General features: G+C 53.3%; 1 protein-coding gene and 2 long non-coding RNA genes across 4 annotated transcripts in view; 2 read left to right on the forward strand and 1 right to left on the reverse strand.

Annotated features, from left to right (window-relative positions):
* Positions 1 to 1,101: 1,101 nt before the first annotated feature.
* Positions 1,102 to 12,222, forward strand: part of LOC118887903 — a 298,244-nt gene continuing 287,123 nt past the window's right edge. Inside the window, exons 1-3 of one of the 2 annotated variants that reach the window (XR_005018201.1) lie at positions 1,102 to 1,796; positions 1,913 to 2,011; positions 4,689 to 4,818. This is a non-coding gene — a long non-coding RNA (uncharacterized LOC118887903). Of the gene's footprint in view, positions 1,797 to 1,816; positions 2,012 to 4,688; positions 4,819 to 12,222 lie in introns of those variants that run through there. The other variant, XR_005018200.1, reaches the window with a different exon arrangement.
* Positions 5,186 to 7,564, forward strand: LOC118887902. The gene is made up of 3 exons (XR_005018199.1): positions 5,186 to 5,314; positions 6,150 to 6,708; positions 7,424 to 7,564. It is a non-coding gene; the product is annotated as an uncharacterized LOC118887902 (long non-coding RNA).
* On the reverse strand, positions 7,669 to 12,076 carry LOC118887898 (dipeptidase 2-like). The gene is given in 10 exon segments (XM_036838796.1): positions 7,669 to 8,391; positions 8,492 to 8,627; positions 9,273 to 9,348; positions 10,042 to 10,126; positions 10,493 to 10,614; positions 10,617 to 10,668; positions 10,789 to 10,858; positions 11,160 to 11,301; positions 11,523 to 11,652; positions 11,957 to 12,076. Coding segments are annotated over 10 exon segments (1,188 nt in total). The 5' UTR covers positions 12,074 to 12,076; the 3' UTR covers positions 7,669 to 8,133.

A 12,222-nucleotide genomic window follows, 5' to 3' on the forward strand; every position in this document is an offset into this window, starting at 1 on the left:
GGACTCTCTGTCCCACCTCAGCGTCTGCTCTTCCCAGTTCCTCCCCACACCTCAGGCCAAGTTTCATGCCAACAGGGATGTTTCACAAAATAGGTCTCTGAAGCCCTCGTCTGAAGCTGAGTGCCCTGAAAATTGCATTCTCTTAAAAAGTAAGTTAGAGAATACTGTTACTTGATTTTCCTCCTGGGGATTCCCAATCTAAACACATAAATTAAAGGCTCTGAGAAGTCCCGCAGTAAAGAGATCTGTTTATCTTTCCTGAACTCGGCTTTCCCTACTTTGTGATTGCACTTCCCATGGCCCCTTCATTGCTCCTCTCCACACACGTGATGACTTCTAATATCCCAGGGACTCATGTGGAACTCATGGGCTCGTGAGTAGAGCAACAAGTAGAAAGTGGCTGATGGAGGAAAGGGGAGGTACCAGAAGAGATGCTGTAACAGCACCACCATCGTCACCATCAGCAGCAGCAGCAGAAGCGGCAGCGAGGTGGCAGAACCCAGCCTGTCAACCTGTCTTCGGGCTCCCAGATCAATCTGTGAAATGGAAAGAAGCAAGACTCCCAGGCCACATGTCCTTGGGATGTGGAAGGGTCACAGGCGGGAGGAGAAGTGAGGTTTCTGAAGTAGCAACAGCAGCAAGGCTGCTGGCTTCATCCCCGCATGGCTCCAGTTCTCAGTCTTTATTTCTGCCTGTCTCCCACCCTCCCCACTGCACACCACCCCCTGCACCTCTCAGCTCAGGCTGAGCAAAGACCCTGAAGCCTCAGAGCCCAGCCCAGGGCCCACAGAACCGGGAAGAGAGCCCGAGGTTGCAGTTAGGGTGTGAGGTGGCGGAGACAGAGAGCAGGCTTGAGGCGTTGGTATTCTGTTCAGAAAGGCTGTCGGGACCCATATCAATAGACAGATCTTCTTCTGATGAGGTTTCTTCCCTTGGCCTGAGGGAAAAGCCTGGGAGGCGGAGTACAAGGGGAACAGCTTGAGATTCAGGAGCATGTGGGCTGTGGCTCCCGGGGGAGAGCTGGGGGGAGTCAGCGCTGGGGGGGGGGGAGGTAGGGGCAGGGGGAGGGGGAGCGGGAAGCCGGACTGGGGCCAGCTGCCCTGTCCCTCCCGGCCCCATCCTGTGGCAGCCAGGTGGGCGGCGGCATCTGTTGGCAGCTCTGGGTCAGGGGCGTCCACTGGCTCCCCCGGCAGGTCTTGGTGGGAGGGCGAGTCAGGCACTCTGTTCCCAGGAGGGGATGGCGGATCTTGGGCTTAATGATGGGCCTGCAGTACTGGCAAAGCGGGGATCACTCTGCCTGCTGGGCAATGTCCTAAGGAACCCAGCTGAGCTGCAGTTATGGAGGTAGATTTCCTGCTCTTTTCCACATCTCAGGATTAATCCAGAAGCCTGAGCAGTGCGTGTGGTGAGGCTCAGCAAAGTGGCTGTGGGCATCTCCAGCCTCCTTTGGAAGCCCCGCTTTTCCTCTGGAGTAGGTGCCCTGGAATCTGGGCCAGCCGTACACATTTCAGCAACTCGATTACAAGAGACAGAAGAGGCCGGGTGTGTGGCACCAAGAAAACCGCACACACCCTGTACTTCTCTCTGCCTGTTGCTGGTTTGTGCATTTCCCCACCACACCTCCCGAGAGCAGTTTGTTTCCCGGAAGCAGCAGAAGAGAGGTCGGGAGAAGGAGATGCCTTATTGTTGTGAATGTGATGGACGTGGTGGCGCCACAGGGGACTGGACACCAAGGCAAAGACTCCAGTGTCTGATGAACTTACTGGTTGAACTTACCGCTTACTGGTCTTTGGCAGGTTATCAGCTTCTAAGAGTCTCTGTTTCTTCATCTGTAAAATTGGATCACGGTACCTGCACTCATTGACTTAACAAATAATATAAACATATAAATCCATACTCTGGCATATTCTAGGTGCTGGAAATCAAGCAGTAAACAGAACAGTCTCTCCTCTTCGGATGTTAATAGTCTAACATGGGAAGATGGAAAACTCAGCAATGACATCTGTGTCAGGTGGTTATGATACTTAGAAGAAAAATAAAGCCAGGGTGAGGGGTAGGGGAGACAGTGTATGCATGTGGGGATGACTTTTCTTAAAGGACAGTCAAGGAAGGCATCTTTGGTAAGATGATACTTAAACAGAACCTGGAAGAAAATGAGGTGCCATATAGATGTCCAGGTGGGGATGACTTTTCTTAAAGGACAGTCAAGGAAGGCATCTTTGGTAAGATGATACTTAAACAGAACCTGGAAGAAAATGAGGTGCCATATAGATGTCCAGGTATGGCAAAGAGCTAGTTCAAAGGTGCTGGAGTGGGAGAGTGCTTGGCAAGTTCAAGGAGCATGAAGAAGCTCTGTGTGGCTGGAGGGGTGGGAAAGTGGGGGTCAAGGAGAAGAGGGCAGAGAGAGAGAGAGAGAGAGAGAGAGTGTGTGTGTGTGTGTGTGTGTGTGTGTGTGTGTGCAGGGGCTGGTTGGATCATGCAGCCTTGCAGGGTTACTCTAAGTGAGATGGGAAACAACTGGTAGCCTGGAGCAGAGAAATGACCTGATGTACATTTTACAAGGACCACTCTGGTTGTTCAGTGGAAAGTAGATTTTAAGACTGTAAGCTCGGTGCTCTGTGACCACCTAGATGGGTGGGATGGGGGGTGGGAGGGAGGTCCAAGAGGGAGGGGATATATGTATACCTATAGCTGATTCACTTCATTGTACAGCAGAAACTAACACAACATTGTAAAGCAATTATACTCCAATAAAAACAAAACACAACACTGTAAGTGGAGAAGCCAAAAGACCAGGTCAGAGGTGACTGAATCTCCAGGTGAGAGAGGAAGAGAGCTTGGATTTCAGCAGTGGTCGTGGTGATAAGTGACCGTCAGAATCTGGAAATATTCTGTAGGTAGAACCTGTAAGATGAGCTAGTATGAGGAGTGGGTTGGGTGAATAGTGAGATGCAAAGAGAGACCTCGAGATTCTGTCCTGAGATTGGGATTGACATATACACACTACTGTGTATAAACTAGGTAACTAATAAGGACCTACTGTATAGCACAGGGAACTCTATTCAATACTCTGTAATGGCCTGTACGGGAAAAGAATCTAAAAAAGAGCAGATATATGTATATGTATAACTGATTCACTTTGCTGTACGCCTGAAACTAACACAACATTGTAAATCAACTCTACTCCAATAAAAATATAAGAAAAAAAAAACAACACTTTTGCAATAAAAAAAAAGATTTTGTCCTGAACGATGGGTAAACTGGAGTTGTCACATATTGAAATGGAAAACTGGGTGAAAGGAGAACCCCTTGGTTGTGGGGTGCAGGAACCAAGAATTTGGCTTCAGGCGCATTAAGCAGCAGTAGTCTCTTGGATACCCAATTGGAGGTGATAGGTAGACAGAGGCGTGTGAGCATCTGGGGCCCCGGGAGAGGCCGGAGCTGGGATACGATCATCAGTGTGTAGTTCATTAAAAATCTTGGGGCTGCATGAGATCAAGGGAGTGAGTGAGGATGGAGAAGAGGAGTGGGTGGGACATTCCAAGGTTTAAAAGTCAGAAAAATGAGACAGAACCAGCATCAGAATCAAGAGAGCCTGCTTAAGACGGGACATAGTACAGAGTGGGGGCTCAGTAAATCACAGCCACTGCCATCACCATGATCATCGGTATTTTCATGGTTAGAGTATGGAGAAGTGAAGTTTGAAAACAAAATAGCCAGAGTTCAGGAGGACGCACTTCATCTACTTTTTCCTCTTTTCCTTCCCTTTCCTCTGGTTCTGCATCAACCGTGGTCTCAGACTTCCAGCTACTTAATAAAAGTAAAACAAACCATAAAAAACTTCCGGGCACCTTACAAGCCCACAACTCAGTTCAAAATATTCAAGAAGAGCTGAGGTCTTTGGGTTGTTGGTAGGGTGAGTAATCACTGAACAGAGTCAGGGAACTGGATGTGACTTTCTCCTCTTACCAACTCACTATATGACCTCAGGCAAGTCCGTCCCTGCCTCAGTCCTGGAGGAGGATAGAGACTTCCATTCAGGGGAGAATACTGATTAGCTCATCAAGTTTCCTACTTGGATGGCATCTCTGCCATTTGCTTTTCTCGTCTCCAAAGCATATAGATCCTATCCTCAATTATTAAAGCAAGATAACAGTGCTTTTGATTTCCCTCTGAGAGTCTAACCTCGAATTGTTGGCTGTTTAGTACTTACAAAGTCTGGGAGAGGAGTGCCCTTTAGGAGTGACCATCCAAGGTCCCCCGCCCCATCCACCCCTGTAGGCACTCTGAGGCAGATGCCTCTCACTGGTCTACCAGAAGGCCAATTACTTGAACCGTATTAGTTTATTTCCTTGTATAATTATCTTCACTGAACTGCATTTTAGGAATCATGCCCTTGGCTTTAATTAAACATCCCTGAAACAGTCATGCAAAGTTCACTGCTGCATTTGCACAAGAACTACTGTTGCCGACACGACCTATACGCTTCTGGAAAAGACTTCCTGAGTGTTTTTGTGAAGTACAAGTCTGCAGGATATTAATAAAAATTATGGGAAAAGTTTAGTGAGTTTGGAAAAAAACCCAGGTGTCTTTCTTAAAGGTTATCTAAGAGGCTTTACCAACAAAAAGTACGGTGGATCCTTAGAAAGAGGATAAACTGCAAGATTTCCCATTTTGTCGACCCTTAGAATCCTGTTTTGGTGGTGCAGCTCTTGGGATCAGTGCTCTGAGCACCCAGCAGAAGAGGCTCTGAATGCTTCGGGCTCAGTTAGTCAAGCACCGTGAGCTGCAACAGGGAACATACAGACAGGAGGCTACGTAAGCAATTGACAGGGGAGCCTGCAGGGGAATGAGCAGCGAATGGGCAGCTGGCTCTTCCGTGCACAGCGGTCCTGGGTACCTGGGGTCCCAAGAGGCTTTGCAACGTCCTGGCTGCATCAGATATTAACTTTGCTATTCATGGAGTTAGGGGTCCTAGTCTCAAATATATCCCTCAGTGACCCTCCTGTACAACAACACACAAAGTTAAAATATTTTAAAAAATAATTCATTGTTAGGAAAAGGACACAGAGACATGTGCTGTGTTTACTGTTTCATGGGCAAGATGGGGAGGAATGCCACTCGCTCTGACAGCTCACTACCTAGGAAGACCACTGAGAGTCTCTCCCCTCCTCTCCTGCAGCTGGAGTCTCTCTCTTTCACTTCCTAACGTGTACACCCCGTCAACCCTGACATTTCAGCCTCAGAAGCTCCGAGAAAGCCCCTTGGGGAATACTCTGCTCCTCCCTTTCACTGGGCAGATCGACCAGCACAGGTGTGTGTGCAGACTGCCTGCCCTCCTCTCCATGCAAGGTGCATTATTTAGAGGCTAATGATTTCATTTTAAAGTGGGAAGTGAAATATGTTTCGCTAACGCTTCCAAAGTGAGGGAGGAAGGAGGGAGGAAGAGGGTAGGTCAGTGGGTAAATATGATGGCCTGATGGTCTGGGTCCAGCCATCTTCCTAAGGCTGTGTCTTTAACTGGGAGGTACAGCAAGATGATCAATATCACAGGCAACCTTAGGAGAACCACACCGGCCAGCCCGGATCAGCAGAGTCTGTGTGGTAAGATTTAAGGGGGTGCTTAGTTGGCCCTCCAGCTGTAAGTGTTTGCCAGGTGACTTGTAACTTCACCACTGGAGCTAAATTCCTTTGACTCTTAGGGCTCTTTCTGCATTCAAGAGTCCTTGGAAATGAGAAATCCCTGAAATGGGTTGTCAGCTAATCCTGACGCTCAGGAGTAGAGTTGGGAGTAACGGGACGCCGTGTACCCGGGGTCCTTCCTGGGCGTGTGTAACTCTGAGGCTAAGACAGTGAGACTGGCAGTTTCAGAAGAACCTCCAGGACCATGTCACCTACTGGCAGGCGGAGTAAGGACCCTGCAAGGTGGACAGACATACCTCTTCTCTTATCATTTGAGGGTTTGAGAGAAGAGGCACCGGGAGTTTAGCCTGAGCCCTTCCCACAGGTCTAGAGGTGGGAAGAGAGAGGGATGGGCTTTGACCCTGGGCGGCTCCTCCCTCCAGGCCAAGACCCTGGAGGAGGTTTAGTTTGTATCTTCAGAGGGGATGGGGTGCCCAGGCAGGTGACTGAAGACTTTCTCTCCGAAGGACCCAGCATTAGAGAGCTTAACAGCCCCAGACCCCGCAGGCTGGGAGAGCTTCTGGGCGTCCTTCCGTGGGGTCCCATCACCTCCCTAATGGAGGCAGACTGGGTACCAGGACCCTGCGGTGAAGCCGACTGGGGAGCAGCTTCCTCCAGCCTCTCCAAGCACAGACGTCAGCGGCGAGGCTCAGACTTGGTGGCTGTGCTCTGTCTCTGCACAGGCTTGTGTACGCGCAGCGGGGGACCCACGCAGGGGACCGGGGTGGGGAAGCACACAGGAGGAAAGTGTAGAGTGGATGCAAGTGGCGGTGGTGATGCTGGGGCAGTGCGAGCGGACAGCGGCTCTCCTGGAGTCTCCACCCCTCGGTGGGCTGGCGTGGGACCTGGGAACGGACAGTCCACGTGGAGGGGCAGCTACTCAGGGCTGCCCTGCCGGGGGGGCGGGTGGTGCTGTCAGGCGGGGGCTGCCTTCAGGGTGGAGTTGTAGCAGAGAAGTGGGGTCACCCCCCTTGGAAGCTTTGAGAATGCGTATGAGGAGGGGGCTGCGAACGGAATCCGGAAAAGGTAAGGAGTGCCAGCTTGGTGGAGTTGGGTGCTGGCAGGGCTCGCCTTGGAGTCGTGGGAGCGTTCCCAGGAACATCCAGGGGATCGCCGCCGGGGCCCCAGTGGTCCCACAGGCCTCCTGAGGCTGGCTGTGCTGTGCTGAAGCCCATATCAAGGGCCCTGGGGATGGCAGCAGAGGCCAGCATGGTTGAGGGTCCCCCGCACCCACCTCATCTCTGCAGGGACCACAGAACTGCACGCACAGTGGGTGTTCTTCACCTGCTCACAAAAGAGCCGGGTCATTGCATGCAGCAGGAAAGTCTTGACGGGGGGTGACGGGAGGAAGGGCAGGAGCAGAGATTTTCCATCTTGATGGTTTTGTTCAAGGCCAGCCCAGAAGCAGCTGACGTTGGCTTCATTTATCCAAAGGGCACGGTGAGTGACCCTCTACAACCCAGGGATCCTGAAATATTTAGAAGCGCTAATGTTTGGGTGGGAAGAGAACCTCTTTTGGATGAGAAGCTCAATTATTCAGGAAGGGAGAGCTCCCGTTGTCTGGGGCGTAGGGGGGGCACCTTCCTGCTGGGTTGGCGGGGTGCCGGGCGCGGGGCACCCTGCCTGGGATACTTGCCCTGCTCTGTGGGTGAGGCCTCTCCCCCAGTGCTGGGCTCTGGGGGACTTTTCTCGTGGCCAAACTCTTCGTGAAAGTGGCACAACGGCCTATTTCTTCCAACAGCATCTCTGGTTCAGCCTAGGGTATGGTTCGAGGTTGCATCTCTTGTAAACCCCCCTTCAGCTGCTGTCAAGGGCTGGCACCCGAGTTCTTGAATTGAGGCTGATGTGGGTCCTGCTAGAGCCTGCTGTCATCTGCACATGTCAACAAATGTGTATGCAGGTGTGGACCAGCTGGATCTCTCTCCTTCTCTGGGAAGCGTGGTTTTCAGCAGCGTCGGGCTGGGAAGACAGACATTTCATTATCCCCGAAGTCCTGTGCAGGCAGTTGTCACACAGTGTCCCAGCGGCGGCCCACGGCCGGCACAGAACACTGCAAAGCTCCATGTAGCACAAGTGACCACGGGGAACGGGCTGAGAATCCTGCTGCATTGTACACGTCTCCTAAGGGAAGAACATCAAGAAAGATGAGCTCGCCGCGGAACTGGCGAACTGTGTGGAAGGAGCGGGATCTGTAGAGCTCAGCAGCGGCGAGCTCCTGTCATGGCTTGGCCAGTTCGGGTCTCCCCCTGTAACTTAGGAGGGTGTGGCGATGTTTTCCCAGATGTGGTCCCCGTGTACAAAACAAAGAATCGCTTTGCACAAAGCCAGAAGGGATACATTGAAAGAATTATCAGAAAAGAATAATACATAGGAAATGTTTGTGCTCGCATGCAAGGAAACTTTGTGGGGTATCTGTGGCTGCCAAAGTGACATCTGGCAGGATTAACTGGATCACCAGAGCCAAACAATGAGGACTGGGAAGGCAGCAATAACTGTGAGGCCTGGGCCCATGTGGGGGCAAGATTTTGAGAATGACCACTTAGGTGACAAAATGGGATTCCCACGAACCGCAGCTCTGGTTAGTTTCTGGTCTGGAGCCAGATCCTCTCTCTGATGCAGACGTGGGAGGACGGAGCGGCAAGAGCTGCCCAGCTGCTCATCTGGGAAGTCATCCTCCAAGGGACTCTGTCCCTCGTTCTCCTCCCGTACCTGGAGGCGGCAGTCAGCGGGCAGCACCTCTCACAGCACCCCCACGTACACCTGCTCAGACCACCTGCTCAGAGCTCCTCTTTTGCCCAGCCCAGCATACCTGTTCCACCTGTCTGAAGACCCGCCGCACGTTTCCTCGAAGCACACCCCAGAGCTCTTTCTCACTCCAGCCACGCCTCAGCAACTCCTCTATCAGTACCGGGTATATGGACACGTCCTCCAGCCCCTGCGGGAACCTGTGTGGCCGCCAGCCAGCCAGCTATTGGGCCTCAGACCTGTTCCCTGGTCCTGAGTCAGAACCAAAGCCCTGTGTGTCCAGGATCCACTGAACCCCAGCCCTGGTCAGATATGGAAAATGGAGACTTGGAGAGAGTAAATGATTCACTCCTGCTCTTCATCCTTCAGAGGAAGGCCCCCAAAGTGCCTCGACTATTCATCAAAAGTCATTGGATTGTACTGTTAAGATCTATGCCTTTCACTGAATGCAATTTTTGCCTCCATTTATAAAGAGAAGAAAAGCTTTTTAAGAACTGGGTTGACCCCCCTGCATGCACAGACCCAGCTGCAGGCAGAGAAGATGGTCAGCCCAGCCCAGACCTTGCTAAGAGTCTGCTCAGAGGCCGTGGGTCTGCTGGCACTGGATGGGCGCAGATGCTGGGCAGATGAGCTCTGTGTGGTGTTTTAGACAAATATGATGACCTAGAGTAGGGCCAAACAGGAGAGCCCAGGAAGCAGACCCTGGGAGAGGGGAGATACCAGTTGGGCCAGCACACCTGAGGCTATGGTCAAGGCCATGAGGACCACAGTGTGGTGGGCACGGTGGCTGTGAAAGCCCCACTGCTGCCCAGCCAGCCCGAGACAAGCCACGGGGAAGCACTCACCGGCCAGCCCCATCATAACCTCCGCCAGTCCCGATGAACTTGCATCCAGTGACTGCCCTGATGTGATCGAAGTGATCTGAAGAATGGGAAGTCAGCAGTGTGGGGCTTCCAGGGCAGGGGTGGGGGTGATGACTGGCCTCTGCTGATTCCCCTTTTTGCAGCCTGTAGGCCAAACAGGCCAGTTCCTTCGTGGCCTGGCACCGAGAGTACCAACTCGAGGGCCCTGAGGTTTGATCTGAAGTGATCCCAGCTGGCTCTAGACTGGACTTCAGATTTGGAGTGGACCCCAGAGCCCCCTGTTTGGGCCATTTCCCACCCACGATTCACCCTGCCTCCCAGTCTCCTTGAGAACCTGTGGGGGCTCCTTTCCCTGGGTGTGGAGGATGAGAGAGGAACAAGAGTACAACTGATGGAGACCCCAGAGACCTAAGGAACTGTCCAGTCCCTTGGCCAGAGGTAGGGACAGTGGGCTTTAGGAGCCCCTGCAGAGGCACAGATGGGCAGCACCTGCAGAGGCACAGATGGGCAGCACCTGGGCTCTGTGTCTGACAGCCTCCCTGATACCCATCAGTATCGCAGTTTTGATTCCGTGGCTCCAGTTCCACATGGCACCAAGGTGCTGTGTACCGTCCATTATTGGGTTTTTGGGAGCTGTACCTATTGCCAACAGGTGGGTCAAACCACTGGGGCTCTTCTGAAGTCCTCCCCAAGTTTGGACCCAGCTTCAGCTCCAAATCAGAGTTTTCAGAGAGCGCAGGGTGAGGCTCACCTGCCACAGTAGGCACGTTGGCTAACGGGTTGCACTGCAGCACCCGCACGGACAAGGGCACCATCACGATGCCACCGTTCTTCTTCTGCAGGGGCGGACCGGTGGGCAGTCAGCTTGGCCCCCAGCACAGCCACCTGCCTGTTCACGCTCTCGGCCCCTGTGAGGAAGGTGTTGAGGTCAGAGTCGTCTCCTCTCTGGGTTTGTGTGAATGGAGGAGCCGCAGCCCTGGTCTGGGTGGTGTCTTGGCCCTGGGTTTCCGGGTTTGGAGGAGTATCTTACCACCTAGACCCCCACCTAGAGCTCAAGAGTTCAGGGGCTGTGGACCGTGGGTTTTGGGGGCAGAAGATATTTAACCTGGGGTTTGAGGAAATTGAGGGAGAAGAGGCTCAGGTTCAAGGGCTCCCGGTTTGAACCTCTTGCTTTAGGTTTGAGGGCCAGGGCAGTCTCTCACCAGAAGCTGCAGGATATCATCAGGAACATTCCGAGTGTTCTTGCACACACCCCGGGCAGCTGAGTGGGAGAAGGTGACAGCTGCCTGTGACACTTCTAGGGCTCGCCGTGCCACAGCATCGAGACGTGGGACAAGTCCACCATCATGCCCAGGCGGTTCATTTCTGCCACCACCTTCTGCAGGGACAGGATGGGGAGAGGGCATCAGGGCTGCATTTACCTTGTGTGCATTTATCTGTTGGGAACAGGCGGGGCTGGACATTCATGTGGGGCAGGGTATGGAACCCGGGTCCTTACCTCGCCCAAGCCGCTCAGCCGACTGACATTGCTGTAGAAGGGGTGGATACCCTTTGCTGAGCTCTGTGCCCTGAAGGATGGCCAGGAGGCAGTCTGACTGGTGGCCATGACTTGGCTACAAGAGCCTAGAAAGAGGTTCTGTCGAACCGTCTACACCTGCAACTCCCTGGTGCAAGAGGAGGGACCCAAACTGGGCTGTGCCTGGCAGTAGGAGGGCCCTTCTGGGGATTCAGTCTTGTTCTGCAAACCTCCATTCCCCTCCCCACCCCAGGTTCAGGGCCGGATCCCAGGGGTAAACTTGCTCTGGGCCCCAGCGTGATCTTGGGCAGATCCCTGCCTCACTGGGCCCTTACCATCTGCACTGCGCTCACCAGGGCGTGTTCCAGGTGTGGGTGAGTGTCATGTAGCGCACACCCAGCGCACAGAAGGTACGCAAGATGGAGAGGCTACTGTCCAGTGAGTGGCCGCCCTCCACACAAATGAGGCAAGCCAACTTCCGGGTATTGTTGCGAGCTGGGGGCAGGTAGGTCAGATGATCATTTTCAGAGGCAGGGGTAGCTTACTGAAGTCCCTAGCACCTACCACCACCAGTCTGTTTACCTTTTATTTTTGTTTTTGGCCGTGCCGCGCAGCATGAGGGCTCTTAGTTCCCCCACCGGGGATCAAACCCGAGCCCCCTGCAGTGGAAGCGTGGAGTCTTAACCTCTGGACTACCAGGGAAGTCCCCCGTCTACCTTTAACTGAGGTCACAAGCTCCAGCTCAGAATAGGAGGCACACATGAGGCGGATGAGGTCAATTTGCTCCAGGGTGAGGCGCACAGCATCCCGTTCGTGGGTCTGGCATGGGACGTAGGCTGACCAGAACTGAGGGAAGGCCAGGGCTTGGTTTGGGCTTTGGAACTCCTTGGGCTTCTCATAGCCTCCTCAGCTGGTACAGCACTCACTGTGCCCAGAAGTCACATGGAATGCGTTGCTTTTTCTGTGGTACTTGGATGCCCGTCAGGTTGGCTCACTGTGACCCCTGTAGCCCCCAGCATCCATGGCATGGCACTTTCTAGGTCACTATGGTAACTTAGTTCCAATGTGACTAAGCTGTGGTCTCTGAGGCCCCCAAACTGCCCCACATTCCCCAGCAGCCATGGTGGCACCTTGTGTGTCCCTTTGGTACCTGGGCACCCACGAGACCGTCTTTCAGCCTGTCCAAGCTGGTCTGGCCATGGCTGAAATTGCACAGATTAACATCCTGTAGCCCATTGTGGTAAAACTGCCTCAGGACCAGGGGCATGTCGTTGTGGCTGGAGGGAGGTCAAGGCAAATGGGTGGGCTCCTTAGGTCTTGGGATCAGGCAGGACACATTGCCTGGCCTGGGCCAGCCGGGGGGTCCCCCACCTCCCACTGTCACACAGACTATACTAGGAGCAGCTGAGGCCTGGG

The sequence above is a fragment of the Balaenoptera musculus genome, chromosome 21 (genome assembly GCF_009873245.2).
Source record: "Balaenoptera musculus isolate JJ_BM4_2016_0621 chromosome 21, mBalMus1.pri.v3, whole genome shotgun sequence".
Lineage (NCBI taxonomy): Eukaryota > Metazoa > Chordata > Mammalia > Artiodactyla > Balaenopteridae > Balaenoptera > Balaenoptera musculus.